This window comes from Mustela nivalis (genome assembly GCF_964662115.1).
Source record: "Mustela nivalis genome assembly, chromosome: 9".
Taxonomy (NCBI): domain Eukaryota; kingdom Metazoa; phylum Chordata; class Mammalia; order Carnivora; family Mustelidae; genus Mustela; species Mustela nivalis.
In genome coordinates, this window is record NC_139028.1 from 52,802,672 (window position 1) to 52,828,244 (window position 25,573).

The following is a 25,573-nucleotide window of genomic DNA, read 5'->3' on the forward strand; positions in this document are numbered from 1 at the left end:
TATTTTCCACCGGACCTTTATGTAGAGAAAATGAAACAAGTCACCAAGGCAATGAATGGTTTACCTGAGTGGCCCTGTCTTCATAGACAAAGCTGTTAATTTATGCAGGTGTGTAGTTCTGTCCAATCTCATGGCGGAAGCAGCACACCCATTCATTCGTTCTATTTATTTAGCAACTATTTATTTATTGAGTGCCCAGTGCATACCTGACATATTGATAGGTCCAGGGATACAATGAATAGTCTTTTAGTCTAATGGAGAAAACAGCTGATTATAGAAATAACAGTAACATGTAACAAAGGAATGAACGTAGAATATTATGGCCATGAGCAGGGGGGTATCTGAAGAATCTGGTGGGCATAGATACAGGATAGGCAAGGGCTTTATCAGGAAAGAGTTTTCTGGGGAAGTGACAATTAAGCTGAGAGGTACAATGGAGAACACAATGGGGATGGGAAAAGTGTTTTAAGCAAAGTCCTAGATGTAATAGATAGATAGATGATAGATACACAGATAATGAAGTGAGGGAAGAGAGAGAGACAAAAAAGAAGAGGGAGAAAAGAGAGAATGGTACTTTTAAGGGAAGAAAAGTCAGTGTAGCTGGGATCTAGGGGATTCAAAGTGAGTAGCAAGATCCAAAGTGTGCAAATAGGTAGGGACCCAGTTAGAAGTATCAAGAAGTTGAGATGTTTTCTTAAATAGGATTTTCCCTTTATCATTAACAATGATCCTAAACCCTCATTTGCTTTGACTTCCACACAGTTTGTTTCTCTGGTAATTGAGCTTTCTCATTCTATTTTCTCCACATTACCCTTTGCCCATCCTTACACCTATTTAGTAGAAATAGTGACTTTACATTTCACTAGCAGAGTGACCTTCTCTGGACTGTATTTTTCTCTTCCATGAATTGGAAATTTCTCACAGTCTTGTTTTGAGGGTTCAGTGAGGTGATAAATATAACACGCTTAACATATTGCCTGTAGGGGTGGGTGTGCTGCTTTTTTATTGGCGTCTACAGTCTCCTTCTTCCTATAGTTCCTTGGTGCTCTTTTCATATTTATCCTGCCAGTGACTCTGATTTTGATACCTGTCATTCCAACCAAGTGTCTGCAAGGTGACAGGCCACTGTATAGAGACTCCACATACTGGAGCAGGGAGGGGACTTAATGGACCAGGGAAAAATCTACTCAGTGGCAGAGAGAGGAAGAAATACAGCTGAAAGTGGGGAAAATTTAATACAATCTGGCCTTTTTATGTAGGAAAGTAAGAAAACCAGTCAGTGTGAAGAGATTCCATGGCTCTATTAGTAACCTGGGATTAACCATTTTAATAATGGGAAACACTTTGACATATTTATTCCACTAAAATAATAGCTTAACCTTCCTTTCTTAAGTATTCTATGTAGCTGCCAGAATGATTGATCTAATACCTATGTTCAATGGGATAGCCCTGCTGTAGCATCCTACTGAACTCAAGATGAGTAGTTGTCTAAGTTCTTTCCTTAGTATATAATTCTCTTTTGACCTAGCACCTGAATTCCTTTCCTGTCTTATCTTCCATCATTCTGCCTTGAGTTTTATAGTCTAAGAATCTTAAAAATGCATGGACCAGATCATACTTATGTCTATGCTACCTTCTATGACCTTCCTTAAACTAATGGACACATTGGTCTTTCTGGCCTCCCTCTATTCCTCGGAAGTATCAGCCATACTCCTGTTTTGGAGACTACCACTCACTACTCCTCTGTCTAGATGGCTCTGTCCATCTATCTAAATCTTACCTGTCTTCCAGATCTGACTATACATGCCACACCCTTTTGTAAAATCCCCAGTTAGATTGTATACTCATGGCATTATCTCATATTATTCCATATTTCTGTCACAATTCATAATTCTATACTGATTTGTATGATTATTTTTTCAGTGTCTCCCTTTTGATGAGACAGAGCTCCATGAGAAAAGAAACATCTATTTTTCTCATTTTTGTGTATATAATGTCTGGGACATTTTCTAGCACCCTGAAGGAACTTGATGAATTTAATTAACTCATTCAGTTTCAGACAGCCCAGCAAAGTAAAATCCTCCATATCTTAAAGATTTGGCATAATCACACAGCTGAGCAGCTTCATAGTGGGGATTCGAATCCAGATCTTCATGATTCTAATATCCATACTTCTGTCCAGTATCATTATCCCGTAGTTGAATCACTTCAGGTTATTATTTAATTAAAACATACTCTTGATATTATATTTTGGATTTTATTCCTTCTCTACCTAAACACCTAATTAAATAAAAATAATGCATTCACATAATGGTTAATTTAAAATTACTCAGAATTAGTTACAGTTTGTAGTGTTTTGGACATGTAGCCATAGCCTGTGAAAGTAAACTTACAGAATTAAATAAAATTTTTATTTTATGAATCACACCAGACATTTTGTTAACACATTTGTTAATACACGTAAATGGCCTTCTCTGCCAAACCTGATTACCAGGGTATTATTCACAACATTAGTCCTTTTTTGACACTGAGGAAAGCCACATGTGCTGTGAAGAACGAGGAGTCTGAGAGGATTGTCCTTTGGAAGACCTTTAGATAAATCTTATTTTATCAGACAAATGTGGGTTTGCAAAGGAAACAAGTACAAATCAAATTTTGCAAATCAAATAGTATTGAAACACATTTATTGTGCTCAAATTAGAAACAAATCACACAACTCTTTATAAATTAAAAAAAAGAATTCATCACTTCTCTTTATTTTGTGCCCCTTGTTTCATCTGCATATTTGTAGATAAGATTTTCTTAAAGGAGATTACCATAATTACAGTTGCTTGAGAAACCCATCTCATATATGTTTCACCAAAGGCAATTTGGGAGTGTGTATTGGACCAAGGTTGAGAAAGTGAAGTCATAGACTTGGGTTTGCCATTTATTATATTAGTAATCTTGGTCAATTCAGTTTACCTTTACTGAGGCTTTTTTCTCTATAGTTTATGTTGGTAATACTACTGGTTTATCTATATTTCCTTCACGGGATTATTGTACACAATCAAATAAGTTTATATATTTGAAAAATGCAAAATTCTTTGTATGTGGAAAGGATGACTATTACTTTTGAAAGGAGGAGATCTTAGAGTCAACTGGGATCTTTTATTACTAATAACATTACTACTATATGATGGAGAAAATGAGAGCTGTGTTCATATATGTATTAGAACTCATTTAGTGACTTTGGCAAATTGACCAGACATGTCCGCGGTGTCTCAGAGAAGTGAGTATTGGGCAGGTGGACAGCTGTTGGCATCCACCACTGAATTTGGCTTAGAGTGACAGCATAGCATAGTGGAAGCACAGCCTTTGGAGTCAGACAGATCCTTGCTTTACCACTTATTAGTTCTGTTGTCAGGAATAAATTACCTAATTTGCCTAAATATCAGTTTCCATATTTATGAAATGAAGTAACAATAAGCACTTCAAAGGGTCGTTATGAGGATTAAATGCAATGTTCATTACCTCCACAAATATTTACCGAGTACATACTGTATGTCAGGTAGTATTGTAAGCAGGGCAGATACAACAGTGACTAAAATGAACAAGGTCCCTGGTCTCATAGAACTTACATTATAGAGCAAGGAGACTGGCCATTAATGGGCACACAATCAGCATAATTATAGATAATGATAACAGCTATAATTTAAAAGGCAGAAAAATGTAATGTAGAAAAATGGATGAATGTACAAAGGGACAAGGGCTACTCTAGATAGACAGGGATGTCCTCTCTGAAAAAAGTTCTGGGCACTTGAAAGGACCAGCTTTATGAAGATCTTGGGGAAGAGCATTCCAGACAAAGGGAGCAGCTAGTACAAATATACACATAGGGTTTAGTATAGCAATCGTAGGTAACATATGGTTGCTAAATAGCTTGTGTATGTTTTTACTCCTTCTCATCTTCCTTTTCCGTTATCTCTTTTTTGAGGAATCTGACATTTAAGGATAAGGTTCATAGTAAAATCTCAATTCAATTAATCAGTTACTACTCTAGTAGCAAATTTTGTGGTGTAGTCATGGTGATGGGAATTTCTTCTGGTTTTAGTGACTATTCCCCAGGTTCATAGGTATTTACTGGTGAGACAAAGAGACCAAATGTGTTAACCTTTTCTTCCAGTGTGCATTCAAAATTAATACCAGATTTAAAATCCTTTGAAAAGAGCCCTCTCTCCAAATTCCTCTATTCTAAACATCTACCCACACATATCCATTTCTTTGTATGTAAGTAATTCAATTCTTGAACTAACCTTTCAGGGGACAACAAGTTTTGTGAAAAATTGGTTTGACAGTAAATGAAAAAATTCTTTGAAATTTAGAATTTTATTTACCTGTTAAGTAAACTTAAGTCAAAAGTTCCAGGAAAACATCCATTCTCTGGAGCCCTCTGAGCAGAAATCATTCTCCTACTCTGTTCTCTGCTCAGTGGGTATTATGTCATTATCTCAGTTGTTATGAAGAGTGGAAGTTGATCTGGATTCTTATTTGTCCCTAAATCCCAGTGTGTCCTAATTCTTACTCATTCTTCTTACCTTGTCCATTCTACTACCCTTTATACATTTTCCATACTGCTGAGACCTTCCTTAAAAAAATATACATGCAGATATGTATATTTATATATGTGTGTATATACTGTATGTATTTACATAAACATGTGTGTGTGTGTGTATGTGTGTATATTTCATATGTATGCTGTAACTCTTGTTAAAACCCTTTAGGGGTTTCCTGTCTCCTACTGTCCCATTATTCAAAGTGTGATCTATTGATCAGTTGCAGTGGCATCCCTTCAGAGCTTGTTGGAATGCAGAATTTCAAACCCAATGGGCGAACTACTGAGTCAGAACCTGCATTTTAGTAAGCTTTCTAGTTCAGTTTGCACATTAAGGGTTCAGAAGCATTGGCCTGCAGGATGAAGTTTGCATGGCCCTCTGTGTTTGGACCCCTGCCTTACTTTTATAGCTCAGGTTCCACCATCTTTCATTTCCTAATGTGAACAATAGTCACTTTGTTTCATATTATTTGTCTCACATTATTTGTTTCCCCAAATAACCTGAGTTTCTTTCTCCCATTTCTACATGCTTTACTTTATGCCTAGAATGCCTCCAACTCTAGGCTGATGCTTACCTGTTATGACTCTTTCTGACCTCTAAGACTCAGCTTAAATGCACTTTCCTACATAAGGGCCTTCCTTGATTACTTTCCTTGCAGATGTAGCCAGCCACTCTCCATGTCTTCAGTTCAATGTCTGTATCTGTGTGATAGCCATTATCTAGTTGTACCATTAATTTTTTTTAAAGATTTTATTTATTTGCCAGAGATAGAGAGAGGGAGTACACACAAGCAGGCAGAGAGGCAGGCAGAGGCAGCGAGAAAAGCAGGCTCCCCAGCGAGCAAGGAGCCCGATGTGGGACTTGATCCCAGGACCTTGGAATCATGACCTGAGCCGAAGGCAGCGGCTCAACCAACTGAGCCACCCAGGTGTCCCTGTACCATTAATTTTTACATGTGTCTGCCTCTTGCTAGAATGTGAACTCTGAAGATGGGGATGGGAGGAGTACTTACTTGTATTGATAACCAACCACTTATGGTGCTGGAAGGTACACCATAAGTGTTGACTGATTTTTTCATTTAACAGACATTTGATAGGTTGTTGAATAAGTGTCAGAGAACGAGGTGCTTCCTTCCTGCAACTTACACACACTCGTACATGTATATGTCTATACACACACCTATCTCTATGTATACATACACAGGTGTATATAAGGTAAACCTTACATGCATACATGTAAAAGATACCTTTGTATTGTGCTGCATAGACTATTCAGCTGACAGGCAGTCACTTGGGAACTTAATTGATGAATGGCTGCTGGGCCAAAAATGACACTTGAAATATCATTTTAATATAAGAGAAATGGGCTAAAAGAGATGAAAGTCCCCACCACACACCAAGAAAAATGGTAACTGGATCACATCTATGATAAACCAACTCTAAAGATCATCATTTAAACTTCTAAAATCCAAGTATAAAAATATAAGTCAGTAGCCTAGTTTTATTAAACAAAAGCTAAAGCAGTCAGATCAGGTTTTTAGATGGAGAAGAGAATGCCAACTCATGTCCATTTAACTTCACAGAGACTTTATATATAGTTAGATACTTAATCTTGTTTTGGGGAAAAGTATTTGACTTTATAGCATGTATATATTTACCATAATTATATTGCAAAGGTATAGCAATTTTTTAATATACAGTGTATTTTTATAATACTATATATTTTTACTATAAAAACATTAAAATTTGCCTGAAAGCTATACAATAGAAAGTTCTAAAAAATGACTTTATAGTCCCAAATTGTTAGGTCATGAGAGAATTGAAGAATTAAAGAATTGAAAGAGATTTTTCTTTTTCTTTTTTCTCCCAAATCAGGATGCATTATGTTGTACTCAGCTTTCAGGATACAAACTTGTATAGGAAATGAATGTGAGTTCATAGCAATTCTGCTATTTGTTTTTGGTTTTATTTTATTTATTTATTTTTTACATTGCTTTGCATTTTGGAGAACAAAGTGTATCAGTTTCATTGACTGGTTTTACCCCAAGTAACCTCTAAAAGGAAACAAAAAAACTATAATAATTATTACTTGGAATTTGTCCAACTAACCACAGATAATACCAGCACTATGTGAGAGTGTCCCAAATGGATGTTATGGTATTCTGTGGCTAAGATCTGAGTTAAAAATTTTAGGCATTTTCAAATATTTCCTGAAAATTAACCTGAGACACCTAGACAGAATGCGTCAAAATAATCAAATATGCCAATTTTCCAGGTAGCAATATAGTCAGCAATAGAGATTCTCCTTGAAGACCACTTACTCACGTTAAAAAAAAGAATACCCCAAAATTAAATCTTAAGGTATGAATTTATTTATTTATTTAATATTAGATATATAATATTATATATAATATATTACGAATATATATATTTATTTATTATCCACACTAGCAAGAATTTTGGTTGTTGCATAAAACATTGTTCAAAAAGTGTTAATTAAAAAACCTTACTCTTAAAAAAAAACTTACTCTTTTATGTTATATGTGTTATCTTTTATATTTTTACACAGAGATTTATTAAGGTCATGCTATATTTATGCTATTCCACAATAACATAAATTATTTATTTTCTAATATGATTTTAATTAGAATATGTGAAGAAGAGTTTCATTCTTGCTGATAAAAAGTTTTTCAGAATCATTTGCTAAAGACACCAGAAATAAAACCATATATTTTTAGCAAAACAAATCCTTCCTCTCTGTCCTTTGTTATAAATCTCCTAGGATTTCAAGCTACAGTGCTTTCCTGCTAGTCCTTTAAAATAAAACTGTCCTTAAGTAATACACATGTAATTTACTCAGCAATCTGAAGTTCTATTTAAGTCGAGGACAGGTCTAATTGCTAGTTCTTCCTGGCTGACTACTTGATGTTGGCTATGTCACCTGATCTACAAAAGCCTGCAAATTCTTGATTAACATTCATCCAAAAATATATACTCATAGGTGTCAGGAAGACAAGGCACATACAAAAATAATATCAATCAACCCCCTTTACTTTGTGTTAAGTTTTGCCAGAATTTTAATTATCTGAGAAAAAAATCCCTATCAGAGAGAACTGTATGCCTTTAAAATGATGGCATTCCATGTGTATTTTTCAGAAAACGCTGTCTGACGTATATGCATTTTTTTGAAACTTGAGAAGATTATAAGAACAAATTGATATGAATTGCATATTTAATAGGTTGTAATTATGTCTTATCAAAAGCTCAACTTTTTTAATCCTTTATTCTTTGGAAATATGGTAATTGTCCCCTTTCCCATGTAGTTAATTATAAATTTCAGGAAGAATTAAGTAGGCTAAAACTCTTCACTTTTTTTTCTTTGTCTCTATGGTAGCAGTGAGAATAGAAATGAATTGCTTTGATCTTGTTTCTGAATGGTCTTTCTTTCCTCAAAATATGGACCTTATTTTGTGGACTTGAAATTTTAGATATTTTTTATTAGCTAATAATTCAAGGAATGTATTTTTTATTTTTTATAAACATATATTTTTAATGTATTTTTATAGATGAACTTAAAAATGTGTCAGAAAGAAAAATGCAGTTTATCTTAGAAATCACAGACTTTGTTTCCATAAGAATTTGTAGTTTAAAATAGATAAGATCTGCCAATGAAGAATATTCTTTGACTGCAGTAGTATATAACATCCAAAGCTTGTTTCTTGCAAGGAGAAAGGCACAACTATAGTCCATTCTTCTTGTCTTGTCTTGTTATGTCAGTAGGATGCAGAGACAACATGTAAATATTGATGATATTTAAAGTATTTTGCAAGACCACATTTTAAAATCTTGTATTTAGAGGCTTATTCTATTGTATCTAACTTCACATAGCAATAATTCAGTTTCCAAAGAATTCCAGAGTTTCGCAAAGTATTAGGACATACTGCCACAAAATGTTAAAATACCATAATATATTTTTTTAGAAATATTTACAGGCCAGTGACTTCAAGTAATGTGATCCCAGACTACTTAGTCAATTCTGTCTCCCAAATTCAGTTATCTTAAAACTGCAGTATTTCAAATATTCTTTTCAACTTAGATTTAAAACTTACCTTTAAAATTCCCCATGTTTGCTAAGTACTTTCTTGTGCTTTTTCTCATTTATTTTTCATAGTGAATTTGTGAGACAAATAATATTACTTCATGTGCAAAGGTGAGAAAATAGGCTTGGAAGAGCTAATTAATCCCTGATTAATGAGATAAATATTAATATTTACATAGTATAATATAAATATATTTCTCTTAATACTGTTAGAATATGTACTAGACCCTGGGCTAAATATAGGACATATATTATCTTATATAATCCTTATAATAATCCTTTAAACTGGTATTTCTCTCTCCAGTTTATAGATGAGAAAACCACAACTCACAGAGACTAAGAAACTTACCTAAAGTTCCAGACCCAGAAAGTAAATAACTCTGGCATTCTAACCCAGTTCTAGTGGATTCCTCATAGTGTTAAACACCCTTCTCAACAACCTTGCAGGATTAATGTGATAAAATAATGAACTAACAATATATGTCAAATGTCTGGCATCTAATAGGTGCTCCATAAATATGATTTCATTATACAATCAAGAAAATGCCTTCTGAATGTAAGTCCTGGGGCCCTATCTCCATTGATACCATGCAATGTCAAGTTACAATAGTAACAGCAGCTCTCCTGTATAATATATCTTTAAATGTCACCAACCTGAGAATTCAGAGCTCATCTCACTCATCAGAGTTAATTAATCCAGGTAACCAGATGGTTACAATATTATTTTAACCTAGAGTGTTTAATTCTTTTATGTCCTACCTAACCACTGATCACACCTTTGCTAACCTGAGCAAATGCTTGTCTGGAGTCACAAGGGAGTTTGGAAAGCATGAATGTGACTCAGCGCCGCCATCGCTGCCCACTAAAAAACCCTCATTCTCAGCATTCTGTAGAGAATGGGTCAGCAGCATTTTCATTTCCAGAGGAGGCAAATGCATGACTCCCCAGCAGGGCTTCAGTCTTAGTAAGGACTTCCTCGGAAACAAATTAGGCCAACTTATTTTAAACATCTTTGAAACGAGCAAATAAAAAGAAGCAAGTAGAAAGAGAAGCCCAGGAAGGGATGAAGTCAGGTATTGAAGGATTATGAGGAATTACGTCCAAAACTGAATGAAAAGGTTAACAGTAATCATGAATATGTTTTGCGTCTGTAATTGATACATTGAAGAAAAAAGACTTATGGGATGTAATGATAGATGCCACTTTACTGGTACCCTATTTTTTGCCCAATACTCCTTAGTATTATTAGTGTCAGAAATCCCTACCCTGTTCTCTAAATGAAAACTCAGGTGATCCCATGACTTCCCATAAATTTCCAGTTATTTGCAGGGAATTAAAAGTCCTACAATCGGGACGCCTGGGTGGCTCAGTTGGTTAAGCAGCTGCCTTCGGCTCAGGTCATGATCCCAGGGTCCTGGGATCGAGTCCCACATGGGGCTCCTTGCTCGTCAGGGAGCCTGCTTCTCCCTCTGCCTCTGCCTGCCTCTCTGTCTGCCTGTGCTCACTCGCTCTCTCTCCCTCTGTCTCTGACAAATAAATAAAATCTTAAAAATAAAAAAAAGAAAGTCCTACGATCACTTAATAACACAATACAGATTCAGTTTAGTAGTGAAAATTTTCCAGTTCCAAATATTAATCATAACTCTGAACCCTTCTCCAGATATAAGATTTTTATTTTCCCTATGATGGGATCTTCAGATAAGACAGGGGGCTTTCCTTCTCCATTTGCTAGTTGGTTATTCTTCTTTCCAGTTTTGGAGCATGAGAGGGAAGTAAAATAAGAAAGCAGAAAGTTCTTATTGGATTCGAATTATCATAGTTTTTTGCTCTCTGAAACTGACATGGAATATAATAATAATTAGATAATAATAACGAATACAGAGATAATAGCTAGCACTTACATAGTGATGATTGTGTAGAGGGATAGTTCTAAGTGCTTTATTTGTAGTAATTCCTTTCATCTTCGTAACTGAGGCAAAGGGAGGTTAAGCAACTTGCCCAGTGTCACCTAGCTAGTAAATGGTGGATCTGGGATTTTAACCCAGGCAGTCTGGTTCCAGACTCTGTCTCTTCTGAGCACTGTTGTGGATCCTGGGGAGTTTTCCCTTCTGGGCCTCTCTGACTAAATCTTCTGTAATGTGGATGATGTATTTCTTTAGAATCTAGGTTTTTCAGCAGTGAACCTACATAAAGGGTTGTGGAAGGCATCACAGTGGCTCCAAGATGGGTTTTTTTTTGTTTTTTGTTTTTTGTTTTTTTTTTTGCTTGACAAACTCTGAAAGTGCAGGCTGGCCCAAATGAAGCACTTCTCCTGAGGCAATGACCAATTTGCCACGTTCTCTCACTCGTTAAATTTTTCAGGTGAGAGATAGATCCCAGGATATAGGCCTCCCAAATTCAAGGAAGTTATATCAAGGTCTAGGTGTATGCCCATTGAAGCCTCATTCAGTAATTTAACAGAAAAATGAGATTTTACCCCCCTCAACTCCTCTGCAAATAAATACCTTTATAAATGTCCAAACACATAACCCTCCTATAACTTCATTATAGATAAGGGTTCAGAGACCTGAAAGTAGTTCTTGGTAATTTCCTTTGAAATTATAGCTCCTTCTTTGGAATCTCATTTTTGTCATGTCTTGATGTTTAAGACAAGACTACCAATGTAACATTTTGTGCCTATACTACTGTGCCTGGCAAAATTTGATTTTCTCCTTTTCTTTAACAACTTACTCCAAAATTACACATTTTTTCTTATACCAAGTCAGGAAAATAACTGGATGAAAACTTTATTTGCTCAAATAAATTATTTATACGTATGTGTCTATATAAACATTTATGTATGTATGTATATACACACCTTATTTGTTTTTTGTTTCTGTATATGTGTTTTTTGTATCTATATTTATATATCTATGAAGTTGTTGATTTGGATGCATACTGAAAGTTTTGTATTTTTTTTTTTTCAAAATTTTTTGGAAATTTCCTTAACTCTCAATGTGCTGGAGCATATAATGAACTAGAAGTCAGAAAATGTGTTTTCTAATCATTTTAAAAAGAAGAACAAATTTTTAAGTATTAATGTTTATAATAATTATTACTGGAAATATAATTATTCATCACATTTATAAAGTACCTTACAGTTCGCAGCCCATTTGCACAAAAATTATTACTTGTCATTTTATTTCAGCTGAGCAAAAACCACTTATTTTTACCATTTGAACATCATGTTTTCATGTCTGTTTCCTCACCTGTCAAACACCTGAGAGTTTCAAAAAGATGAGAAAGGCATCTCAAGTACTTTTCCGTAGACTTAACTCAGTAGAGCCTCCTGTGGATTTTTTTTTAACAAGATTTATTTATTTGAGAGAGAGAGAGAGAGAGAGAGAGAGAGAGCAGAAGCAGAGGTAAGGGGCAGAGGGAGAAACAGACTCCCTGCTGAGCAGGGAGGCCCATGCAGGACTGACTCCATCCTGATTCTGGGATCATGATTGAGCTGAAGGCAGATGCTTAACCGATTGAGCCACCCAGGTGACCTGAGCCTCTTGTGTTTTGTATAGGACCAGGAATGGATGTGCCAAGGTCTGTCTTGATGTCTACTCCTTCTTAAGACTTATTTCTCCTTGGGGCGCCTGGGTGGCTCAGTGGGTTAAGCCGCTGCCTTAGGCTCAGGTCATGGTCCCCCTGGGATCGAGTCCCGTATTGGGCTCTCTGCTCAGCAGGGAGCCTGCTTCCCTCTCTCTCTCTCTCTGCCTGCCTCTCTGTCTACTTGTGATCTCTGTCTGTCAAATAAACAAATAAAATCTTTAAAAAAAAAAAAAGACTTATTTCCCCTACAACCTGTTGTTCATGAATTCCCTGTGAAGTAGAGATAAATGAGAAGAAGGCAGATGTCAGCTGTCTGTGTAGCATAGAACAATTCTTTCCCCTCAGTCCTAGGTTTCTGAGACCCAGAACCAAGGGGCTTTCTGACCAAGTCCTAGAATTCCTTAATTCAACTGTAGATGATAGATACATGGTACACCTTTACCTCAAAGGCCGTCTACTCATCCTTTCCCTTCTAAAAGCTTTACTGGAAACTGAAGTATTTCCTCTGTTAAGCCCTTCCTTATTTAGAGTTCAGTACTCTTACCTGTGTCCTAAATTTCTCTGTGCGATTTTTCTTAACCCTTTCTCATCCTTTATTCCCGCCCCCTAAATGAGTGAGGTAGATCTTTTTGATTGGCCCATGTCATGTTTTATTTATATCATCTCAATTAATTGCCTTATAATTGCATGATTATGAGGTCATTGTCTTCCTTAGACTCAGAACTTCTTTTAGACAGAGACTGAGTCATGGTATATCCTTATTCCTAATACAGTAGCTGGCACATACTAATTTATCAGTGAATGTTGACCAACTACATGAATGGATGAATGCTCATATAACCATGGTTGTTTTTTTTTTTTTTAAGATTTATTTATTTATTTTAGAAAGAAAGAGAGCATGAGGATGAGCAGGAGCAGGGGAAGGGGAAGAGGGAGAAAGTGAAAGAGAAGCAGACTGCCTGCTGAGCACAGAGCCAATGCAGGGCTCAGTCTCACAACCCTGAGTTCCTAACCCCAGCTGAAATCAAGAATTGGACACTTAACTGACTGAGCCACCAGGCAGCCCTTTAACCCTGTTTTAAATGTAACATGCTATAGTTTATCTCCTAAAAGTTTGGGAGCTTCTTGAAGAAAGAATAATTGTTTAAATTTTTATGCCTCTAAATTTTATATCTCCCTATATAACTAGCATGGTATCTTCCACATAATACATATTCAGTAAATGAGTGGTTGGATAAAGGAATGAATAAGTGTACAGTATTATCATAAGACAATTCTCCACCCCGGAAAAAACCCTGTGATTACAAGAATCATTTTACTATGACTATTACAATAGAACCTTTCAGCTTGTTCTCTGCTTTTAGAGGAGCATGCTGTTTTGAATGAAACATTTAGGTCAAAATTTTGTTTGGATGAATCAGTTCTCACCCTGCCACACACAAACTTGTTTGGAGGATTAAATGACTAAACCTCTACATAAATACTTTGTAAACTCCAAAGCACTCTAACAGACACAAGCTGCTGATATTCAAAAAAAATCCTCTCTTTTTCTAGAGATGGGATTCATTGGGTAGAAAATATTTAGAGTTTTCTTTGCCAAGTGTTTGTCACTACTCAAATCCTCTGTAGTTACATATTTACACAATCAGTTTGAGGTGTAATTGTCCAGCATATCTGGCTCATTTGCTCAGGATAATCCAGAATGAAATATGTCAAGATATTATAGTCAGAAAAAGACAACCAAGGAAGATGAGAGACTTGGAGACATCAACCTGTCTAAAGAGCATAGTATTTTAAGAAGACCAAAACCCATTGTTAGTTTTGTCTCTTGAGAGAACATGTTTTCCAGGGTTAGCATTGCAAATGCTAAATCCTAATCAAGTCACATACAGACAATCTATAGGTATGAATATCCAGGGTAGATGGATGGGAGACAAGGGGAAGGGAAAGCTCTGTCTCCGGGTTAATTTGTTACCAACTTTTATCTTAAAATCTTGCTTGGCCCTTTAGGGAATTCTAATGTTCCCTCTTGATTTATAGGCTAAGAATTACCTAAAAGGTAGGTTAAAAGAGCACTTTCCTCTTCTTGATCCATTCATCTGTTGATGGACATCTAGGTTCTTCCCATAGTTTGGCTATTGTATGTGCTTTGGTGAGTGCTGTGAAGTGTGTAAACCTGGTGATTCACAGACCTGTACCCCTGGGGTTAAAAATATATGTTTATAAAAAATAAAAAATTAAAAAAAAAAGAGCACTTTCCTCTAGTATTAGTTCTCTTTCTAAATGGCCTTGTAACGGGTGTGGATCTTCTAGTTAGGTGATAATCCTAAACTCTTCTGAACACATTAAATGTTAGAAACAATATTGAAAAAGGAGAATGAAAACTTACAGGGAAAAAGGAAGAATTTTAAGCCCTTTACATTACCTACTGTGGCAAATCCCTTGACCCCTGTTAGATTTTCTTCTTTCAAAGTAGGAGGAGGGTTTAAGTAAAACCAAAGGTTAGGGTTTTCAATAACTACACTTGAGTTGAAAGCTCTTGTGAGACCATCTCTACTGGCAGTTCTCAACCTTTGTTATAACTCAAACTCAGAGGAATAACTATATCTTATGGTAACAGTAGATCAGAATGATGGTGGTTTTCAAATGGACGGTACACTCCTTTGGAAGACAGAACATATTAAATTCTTGGGAGGAATGTGAGGTCTGGAAAAGATTCATGGGTGAATGACATTTCCTCTCCCCACATTGAGTTGTGGATCTAATAAAAACCCTCTTATTTTATACATGAGAAAAGTGAGGTTTAAAGTTTTAAAGTAACTTTCCCAAAGTTTCACAGATGGATTAATGGAAACACTACTGAAATCCAAGATCTAAAATTTATATTCTGGTCTTATTTTTTAACTCATCACACACTAAGCATAATGATTTAAGTCCCTGTAGCCTCTGTCTTCAGTAGGCCTTTTTATGTGTCTGCCCCTGTATAGTCATATTGTTAATCTGCTTGATTAAAACACTAATGGGGAGGGGGTGCCTGGGAGGCTCAGTCGTTAAGTGTCTATCTTCGGCTCAAAGACAGGGTCCTGGGATTGAGCCCCACATCGGGCTCCCTGCTCAGTGGGAAGCCTTCTCCCTCTCCCACACTTCTTGCTTGTATTCCCTCTCTTGCTGTCTCTCAAATAAATAAGTAAAATCTTTTAAAAAATAAAATAAAATACTAATGGGAAAGTCTTTGTATCCAAAACTCAGGTAGTAATGGAGTAAGAGAGACTTACTCAGATTTCCATCTTTCTTTACTACATGTTTCATCCCTGGAAGTTCAGATACTCCTTATTTTAGCCCCCTCACACTTTATGAGAACTTATATTCCTCCACCCAAGCATAGCTCAATTATTATTTAGCCTTTGCCATGTGCTCCATAAAAATAAACACTATCTAGATATGAAATAAGCTTACTACTATTACTACTACTAATAATAACAATAATCAATTATTACAAAGGAGACATTCCTCACTGTTAACATTGTTTGATATGAATTCTCATGATTGGGAATAAGAATAACTAGCTTTTTTGGTCCAAGTTTGATTTAAATTCTAGCTAGTTAACATATAGTGTAATATTGATTTTAAGAGTAGAATTTAGTGATTCGTCATTTACATACAACACCCAGTGGTCATCATAACAAGTGTCCTTCTTAATACCCATAACCCATTTAGCCCATCCCCTACTACCTCTCTCCATCAACCCTCCGTCTGTTCTCTATCATAATAATAACTAGCATTTTAATTTTTAAATTTTTTAAAGATTTTATTTATTTAGTTGACACAGGGAGAGAGCACATGCAGAGGGAGCTGCAGAAGGAGAGGAAGAAGCAGGCTCTCCCCTGAGCAGGGAGCCTGCTGCATCCTAGTACCCTGAGGTCATAACCCAAGCCAAAGGCAGCTGCTTAACCGACTGAGCCACCCACGTGCCCTAACCAGTATTTTAATAATATTTTCAAATTTCAAAAAGCTTAAGCTCATATGTAGATAAATTATATTTATTTATCTGGCTTAGGCTATCAGAAAAGGAAGATAAGATTGTCCTGATACTTTGTGTGTTCTATTAACACCCTTGCAGGCTGTGGTTATGATTTGGGGTGAATTTATATGTATCATCTAATAATATTTGTATGAATAAGATGAGACACTAACACTGTTTCACAGATGTGACTACCAAGACTCAGACCAGCTTATTACAGCAAGTACATGGTTGAGCTTAGCTTGAAATTGTGATCATCTGACGTCAGTTGAGTGTACCTTATGTACCCTATTGGTACTATATGTCATATTTTGATTTAAACAAGAACAATGAGCATGGGGATTGATGGCCTAAGTGTATTTTTATGGTGACTTCATCAATAATCACTCAAACAGCACTTTAGAGTTTAGTGATGTCTTAAAAATAGATTACCTAAATAAAGTTTGTTCTAAAAAGCTTATAAATCACAAAAAATAATTCTTAGTGTAAGTACTGAACTCAATATTTTATTCCAGTTAGGTCAGAAATGTTAGGATCATTGCTAACATGAAAACATATTAGCTGATAACATGTCTTAAAGCCCATTAAACAGATAGAAAATGAAAAATACCAGAGGCAGCTTCTCATACAGGAAGCATGTAGGGACATCAGAGCCAGTCAGCTTCTTGCTGCAATACCAGCAAGGCTGTTTTCTTGTAGGGTAGCTTTTAGGCAAGTTGCTTAGCCTCTCTGAGCCTCAGTTTACTTCCTTGTAGAATGGGTTCAATAATACTGCTATCTATACTTGTTGTGGTGACTAGTGATAAAATAATGGATCTAGAACAATCTTCAGCATATTTAGTAGCTCAATAAATCACAGCTAGGTTTTTTAATGACTATTGGTAACATTATTATTAGTCTGTTTATATTATAATTGATTGTAGAATAAAATAAATAAAAGGTAAAAGATATGTTATTTGAATCACCTTCTCCCCTTTTTTAATACTAATCTGTTCTCATTATTACAGGGATGGAGGTGTATTGTTAGTGAAAGTGAAGAACTTCATTTTTTCTAAAAAGCCGATTAGAAATAATTTATAAGAGTTATAATGAAAGAATAGGTTAGCTAGAGATAAATTTCTTATGTAAGATGAAGTGCCCGGCAAATGGCTTACAGTGTCAAATCTTCATGTTCCATGTTTGATTTCTTTGCACCTCATTTTCTGTTGTGACAAGAAAGACCTCTAAGATCTGTTCTGTAATGACTGTACATTCTGGGGTTCTATGAAATGCTCTAGAGGGAATTATCATTAGCTCATAATCAAGAAGGGGAGACAGGTAAACAAGTCTGTCTGTACCTTGACTAAAGTGATTTTGCATGGGTAGAGTGTGTATCAGTTTTGTCTGGAAGCCCAAAGGAAAGAAGACCAGTTTTGCCTCTGGGTTAGGAGGGTTCTCAGATGGGTCCGGTGGGGGCCTGAAAGGCCACTTGCTGAGGAAGCTTAGTGACCAAAGTCCAGTCCTTAGAGTAATAGGAAAAGCAAAGGATGATTTCTTATGCCCTAATAAGCGTAGAAATTACATACCTAGTTTTCTGCAGCACTGCACCAAAAAATCATTCTCAAAGCCTTCTCCTATAGTTGCAAATAATGTAATAAACATATCGATGATGGATATGGCAGCTTGTATGTATTGCTGCACATAATATATAAGATATAACAATCACTTTTACTTATTTGCAGCAAAACCAAGGCAAATGCCCAGCCCAGAATTGTTCAGTGGAAGCCCCTGCTTGGATGCCTGTCCACCACTGTACTGTAAGTGTGATTAAAGGAGAATTATTTTTATATTTTGGAACAACCTTAGTGGAATGGGCTAGAATCCTTCCTGAGATTCTAGAAAGGTTTTTTTTTTTTTTTTTTCCAGGAAGCTCTGTGTTGTAAGAAATATCTGTGATCAGGGATTTATGTTTTTGTTTTTGTTTTTTTTGAGTCAGGGTAATTTGCCAAAGATTTATTTAAATGGATTATTGATGATTTAGATTTGGATGGACAATCATTAAAATGAATATATTTGCACATGTATTTTTTAAGTAGCTGCATATTCAGCAATACTTGATTTTAGATGCTTTAGAGAAGGATGTTTTCTCTTCTGTCATTGTCGTGTTGTCTATTTAATAGTGATGAGTACACGGATTTAGAATTTTCAAGTCTTTCTGGTATAATAATGGTCTCTGCATTTGTGTGAAATCTTCTATCAGAGAATTTTCAAGTGCCTTAGAAACAAGCAGGTACTATGTCATTATCCCTGTGTTACCAGTGGGAGATTTAAATGCAAAGGGAGTAAGAATAGTGTATCAATTGTAAAGCTGGGAATAGATCCCAGACACCCTGACTCTTTTCATGAACTCATTCTACTACACTGTAAAGAAAAGTCAGTGAAGAAGTGGCTGATTTGTATGATATTCTCTCATACATGCTTTGCCTGATAGTTGGGACAATGGTTCCTTTGGGGAATGTGTGTGCTCTGACAGTTTGCCTGTTATAAAATAATTTGTGTTTGTTGGAGACAAGGAATTTGAAAATTACTTTTCCGGCATTCCCCTCATTTGACCCACCGTGCAAGCCATGTAAAATGATATGCAGAGCTTCTTAAATACCATCATATATTGTTGCTATAAAAGCTGCTGGAAGGTGAAGCTGGGCTATCATAGCGTGACTTAGGAGTGCTTTCTAATGCAGTAAGCCTGGGGGAGCCTACTTTTCATTCTGATTCCAAAGAGTATGAAGCCTCTTGTTTTTGTTTATCTATGGAAGGAGGAGAATGTGGGATCACTTTCAATGAAGGAGAGATGGTGTAGCTAAATTTTGGAGGCATTCCTGCAGTGCAGAGGCAGCCCAGACTTGCTGGAGACTTGGAGAATAAAAATGTCACACTTGTGAGAGCAGATGGTCAAAGGGGTGTGCATGCTAAGGGACTCTGCTGATGCCAGAGAAAGGATGAGTTTTAATAATTCTGTTTCTTCATCAGTCACCCCTTCTACTGTATCCCTGGTGATATTATCTTCATAATTACTGATTTGTAAGTCTATTTCAGCAGAGACTGGGTGCTATTCAGGGTCCCGGTGTACCTGTGCCTAGGTAAATCCCTGGTATGTGAGAGCAAGTTCAATGAATGAGACTTCAATCTGTTGACTTCCTCTTTAGTAAGTTTTATTAAATTATCTCAGCTCTTAGATTTGTTGGTGAAGAGGAATAATTGTAGTATTTTACCTTCTTGGGTGGGTGGTTTCCGTTTCTTACTTTCAAGGGTCATTTTATACTTTTCCTGCACAGAGTATGATTGAGAATGTGTTTTAAGGAATTTTGTTTCAACCTAAGCCAAATTTAGTGGTTTGATTCAGCTGTGTCAGGCGCTATGACTGTTGCTGGAAGTACGAAGATAAATAAGATAGTATTCCCATTTTATCAAAGACAATCAATATATAACACTAGAGAGAATTTTTATTAGGGGACTCCTGGGTGGCTCAGTGGGTTAAGTGGCTGCCTTCAGCTCAGGTCATGATCCCAGGGTCTAGGGCTTGAGTCCTACATCGGGCTCCTTGCTCAACAGGGAGTCTGCTTCTCTCTCTGCCTCTGCCTGCCACTCTGCCTACTTGTGCTCTCTCTCTCTCTCTCACACAAAAATAAATAAAATCTAAAAAAAAAAAAAAGAATTCTGATTAGTAGTGATCCTCTACTACACTGATAATTTCACACCCAAATAACAGAAATTTGACATTTTAGTTATTTTGTGCAATCTAACGGCAAGTAAATCCATTATTAGAATTATGTCTTTTGGATTATTAAAAATAATACATCTCTTATTCATACCTTAGAGTTGGACCCTGTAGGATCTAGAAATCCCAGATTAGGTCTTTTTGTTATAGGAAATTTGTGACTAAGTCGATGACTACATTTAAGACTCTTCCTGAAGAGCACAAGTCAGAAATGCCAAATAGTCTGATTCTCAATTCTGTGGTCAGGTGAGAACATCAGAAAGATGTTTCTTCTTGTTTCTGCTGTGGAATTAAGAGCTGCTGGTTTCATAGATTTCCTTTGCCGTTTATTTAAAAGTAATTACATTTCCCAGTGGGACAGACACTTTCCAGAGGAGTTGACAACTCATAATGATTCTGTTTTCTCTGTAAGTAATCCTGATCCACAAAGGTAGGCTTTCAAGCTCCATGTTTGGGCTATGTGAGTCTGTCCCTGGCCATGTCTGACTGATCTAGGGGTAAATATCTCATCTCACCTGGGCCATTTGGATTCTCTCTCCTGGGAATTTAGAATATGTACTAGAGAGATACCAAAATGATATTCAATAGTATTGAATCATACAAATGACAATAGTTTGGAAAATCATCTGTGAACCTCAGCTGCTGAAATCCTTAGGCCTGCTCTATATCTGTCCTTCTGAGATTCTGCTTATTCAAATCTCTCTTTGATTTTGTGAAAAGGTCCCAATAATCTGCTGGTCATCAGTAAGTTACATCCCCCCCGCCAAGTTATTCTAGATTTTGTTTTTATTTTGTTTATTTGGGGAAGTGTAATTTAAAAAAACAAAAGATTTTTATTTATTTATTTGACACAGAGAGAGAGATCACAAGTAAGCAGAGAGAGAGGGGGAAGCAGGCTTCCTGCTGAGCAATGAGCCTGATATGGGGCTCAATTCTAGGACTCTGAGGTCATGACCTGAGCCCAAGGCAGAGGCTTAACTCACTGAGCCACCCAGGCTCCTCTGTAATTTTTTTTTTTTTATTTGCAATTAAAGAAGGAAAAATAAAAAACTCACCTTAATGAATACCCCTAGTCAGCAGCACTTACGAAGCTCCCAATAGCGTTTACATACTGAGTGGTAGACACACACAGGAAGAAATACTGAGAACACTGAGATTTTGAGAATTTTCAGAAGTTTATTTAATAATGGAAATAGTCTATTTCTATTTATTCCAAATATCTAATTACATACAACACTTCTGTACATAAAAAATGACCAAAGAATAATTTGGTAATTACTTACTCCACATTATAAAATTAGAAATATGAATAATTAACTATACAACTAGCATAAGCATATTTATAAAACAAAAATACATATAAAATGTGTAGTCTTTTTGGTATTAATTTCCATTTTCTCATCTCTCAGGAAATAGAAAAATCTTAGCCTCCTGTGTTTAAAAGAATGTTTTGTCTGTCTCAAATCCTTCATTGACTGAAGCAAGTTATAAATAAATTAATGCGTACTTACATTGTTAATAGATAGTCTGTTAGCTTTGTGCATTTTTAAGTTTACTTGATTGCTTCCTACATTTTTCTCCTGGATGTTCTATTATTGTTCCTTGGTGCTTTGCTCTGAAATGATTGTATCCTTATAATTGGGCTTTATTACTTTTTCCAAAAACGTCTCGGTCTTTGTGTGTGCATTTGCCCCAGGTTCATTTTAAGTGCGGAGCTTTTATCATTGGTTTTCTTAAGAATGCTTCTCTCTGCAAATTGCTCTGCAAATGCCTGTCACCAGCTCCATGTTGCCTTGAAAATGGCTTCTATTACTATTTGCTTAGTCTCTTCCTAGATGCTCTCTTTTTTTGGCACTCCACACCTCTGTAACAATGGAACCAAGAGGTATTTTAAAGACTTTTCCTTTTAGCCAGGACTGACTTGCACAAATTAGGGTTCAAGATGAATAGAAATTTTACCTTCAGTAATTATACAGAAACATGGACATATTTATATTTTTTTGAATAACCATAAATAAAATATCTTCCCTAACAAAAAGCATGACAGTTTTATTTTTTAATTTCTCTCTCCTCGTTTGGCTGCATTAAGGACTAGAATGATATCCTGCTTCACCTCTACGCTTTAAATTTAATTGGGTCATACAGTCAAATGAATATGAGCAGTGGTTACCTGAATCCCTGCCACTTACAAGCAAATGAAAGAGACCCATCGGTTCTGGGACTCAGGTGAAAACTGGCTGATCTCTGAATCTGGGGTGAACTAGGCTAAGAATTAGTTTCTGGTGCTTAGAAACTAAGAACCTTAGATTCGACCAACTGCAGGAGGCTTGAGTGGCTGCTACATTTCAAGGCCTAAATGTCCGGACCACTCAGTATGGTTATGGCTTATACACGGAATTGTTCACTTTCAGGAATGAAACTTAGTTATTGGGCATTACTTAGAAATGACTGTAATATGTGATTTTATCATTTGGAATATGATATGTAAATACATATGGTTTGTCTACAATAATCACTTTGTTTCTCTGCATATTTGCATACTTTAAAAATAATGCAATGAGAGGAGTTTCCAAAATCCCTGCTGTTATAGAGATTATCATGAATATTGTTATACCTGTGTATCTCTCTTGTTATATAATATTCACCCATAAATAGATATGTGAAGTATTTTCAAAAATCATGTTAACATTTGCAAATTAGAACACTGCATTCTGACTACATCAACTTTCATCTACTCATTTAAAAAGCATTTGCTGAGTACATTTTCTAAGTTATAAACCCTTGCATTCTTTAAGATAAAGCAGGAAACAATACATTTAAATAATCATTATGCTGGATAATACATGCTATAAAATGCTAAAACAAAATGCTATGGGGTGCCTGGGTGTCTCAGTTGGTTAAGTGTCTGACTTTTTTATTTCTGCTCAGGTCATGATCTTAGGGATATACAATTGAACCCTGTGTCAGGCTCTGTACTGAGCATGGAGTCTGTTTAAGATTCTCGCCTTCTCTTTCTACCCCTTCCCGCACTCAGACTCTCTCTCAAAAAAAGAAAAACCTATGAATGTACAGAATGGAGATGGAGGTTTGCTTCAAGATGGATTTTGGAAGACAGGAAATGCAATATTTAGTAATAATTAAATATGCAAACTTTAAAACTGATTAAGATTTGTGTTAAAATACAAACTCCGCCACTTACTAGTCATGTGACCTCAGACATTTTACTTATCCTCTCTTGAATTTATACATGCAACAGGATATATTTTTAAATTTTTTATCTTTTATTAACATAAAACATTTTTATTAACATTAATAACAATATGTTATTAGCCCCAGGGGTACAGGTCTGTGAATCGTGAGGTTTACACACTTCACGGCACTCACCATAGCACATACCCTCCCCAATGTCCATAACCCAGCCACCTGCCCCCAACCCCCGCCCACTCCCCATTCTCCCCCCACCCTGTGGAAACCCTTCATTTGTTTTGTGAGATTGAGTCTCTTATGGTTTGTCTCCCTCCTGCTCCCATCTGCAATAGGTTATTTTGAGATTTACATGTGATAATGCAAGAAAGTGTTAACATAGAACCTCGCATGTAGCCATTGCTTGGTGAGTGGTAAGAGAACAAAAAAGAAAAGGATAGGTCATCCCAGAAGGAAGTGAGTGGGGCAGGATGAATTGGTGAGGAACCAAAAAAAAAATAGGAAGTAACTAGTTGTTAATTTAGGGCTATTTATTTGAATTTATTTAGAAGGATCCTTTCTTTGGAAAAGGATTTAGGCCGGGACAGAGAAAAGTTCTAGGATTTAATAAACATCTTTTTTAAGACTCTGAAAGCAGAAATTCTGAAGCTTTTGAAAAGAAACATTTTGCTCTTTGACAGGCAGGAGCTGATGATGTAATATGACACTTCATATTAACAAGAGATGTTTATATTCTGAGTTACAAAGACCATTTTTGAAGAGTAGAGTTGGATACTCCTTTTAATTTAAATCATTTTAACATTTCCCTACCATGTCTCTCTAGATTATGAAAGCAATTTTTCTCTTCTATGGGAAATCAATAAAAACAGACATTCCCCCAAAGAAACCAGAGGAGATGTTCATTTAAAGTGTTAATTATTTCCGCGTGTTCTCTCAGACTGCCTGACGTTACCAAGTCAGAATCAGTCACTCTAATTGAAGCCAGTTAATACAATGTGCATAAGAAATATGCATATAGTAATCTAAACATTTTTCCTCCTGATTTTATAGCTCCTTCCCAACTTCTGTTTTTTTTCTCCACAGTTCACTGTGTGACCTCATTTTGTATACAGCCCACATAAAACCCAGACCGTGGCACTCAGAGACATCCAACCAAGTCATAAAATAAATAATGTTGTATCTGCTCTCTGGGTGCTTCCAGAATTCCTATGAACACAGCACCCGCTGGGCTAACTCAGCTGGTGGGAAATCACACCCAGGATGGCTTTGATGAGTATTGTCTTTCCAAAGACCGGATACAATTTTTATTTTTTATAGCAAGGTTTTCATACCATCAGCAGTCCCCTTATAGAACAAAAAGTCAGGACATTATCAGATGATCACAGTTTTCAGAAAATTGTGGAAAATTGCAGACTATAGGGCCTTAACTTGGTCTGCACGGGATTAGAGTGCATCTGGCCGTCTGGGTGGTAGCCATGGGGTTAGAAAAGAATCTAGAGGGCAAATTATTTTAGAAAAATCACAATGCACTTTAAGAAATGTGAACTCTGCAGAATGTACTTGATTCCAATTTTGCTGTAGTCAAGTGCTTTAAATCAAGGCAAGTATGAGGAAGATTAGATTGACACAATAGATACAGTCCTTTTTTCTCTCTCTTCTGGCCCTTATAGTACTTTGGATATATACTTGTTTCTAGAGTGTGTTGGGAAATGCAGTACTTATATCAGATAAATTTCTTACAGTGATTTCTGAAACATGTCCAGAAAGGAAGTCCATAGTATGGAGGGGTTGGATGGGCATTGCTTTATGGGAGAGATGAAAGGGTATTCCCAGTGAGCACCCATAAAATCTACACAGAGTACAGAACAGAAATCAGGCAAACAGGTACCCTGCATGATTTGGTCAAAGAAAAGAAGGTTGCAAGTCCTGAAGTGCTACCAAGATCTAAGAAGCTAAGTGGAAGAATAATAGGTAACGATCTAGGAACAACAGGCAGGCCCACAGGAAAAATGAAGTCAGCAAATTTTATGTCCAGTGTTCCCAGTTTCCTCTTTTTCTGTACCTTTGAATATTTCCCAAGAATTCCAACTTTAACCAACTTGACTGATTCAGTGCCTTCACTTACCTCTTTCTGCCTTCTCTTTTTTGTGATACTATTATAAATGGGATTGTTTTTTTAATTTAATTTTGGGTTGGCCATTACTAGTGTATGGAAATACAGTCAGTTTTTGCTTAGTAATATTGTACCCTGAAATGTTGCTGTAACTATTAGTTATAAGAGCTTTTCAGTGAATTCCTTGGGATTTTCTATAT

At 36.1% G+C, this 25,573-nt stretch overlaps 1 protein-coding gene across 8 annotated transcripts in view; it reads left to right on the plus strand.

Annotated features, from left to right (window-relative positions):
- DLG2 (discs large MAGUK scaffold protein 2) overlaps nucleotides 1-25,573 on the plus strand; it is a gene marked incomplete at its 3' end in the record, with an annotated part of 2,041,616 nt that overhangs the window by 504,452 nt on the left and 1,511,591 nt on the right. For all 8 annotated transcript variants that reach the window (XM_082682853.1, XM_082682879.1, XM_082682864.1 and 5 more), the window contains one exon: nucleotides 18,021-18,095. In XM_082682853.1, coding sequence (XP_082538979.1) covers nucleotides 18,021-18,095 — 75 coding nt within the window. The remainder of the gene's footprint in view (nucleotides 1-18,020; nucleotides 18,096-25,573) is intronic.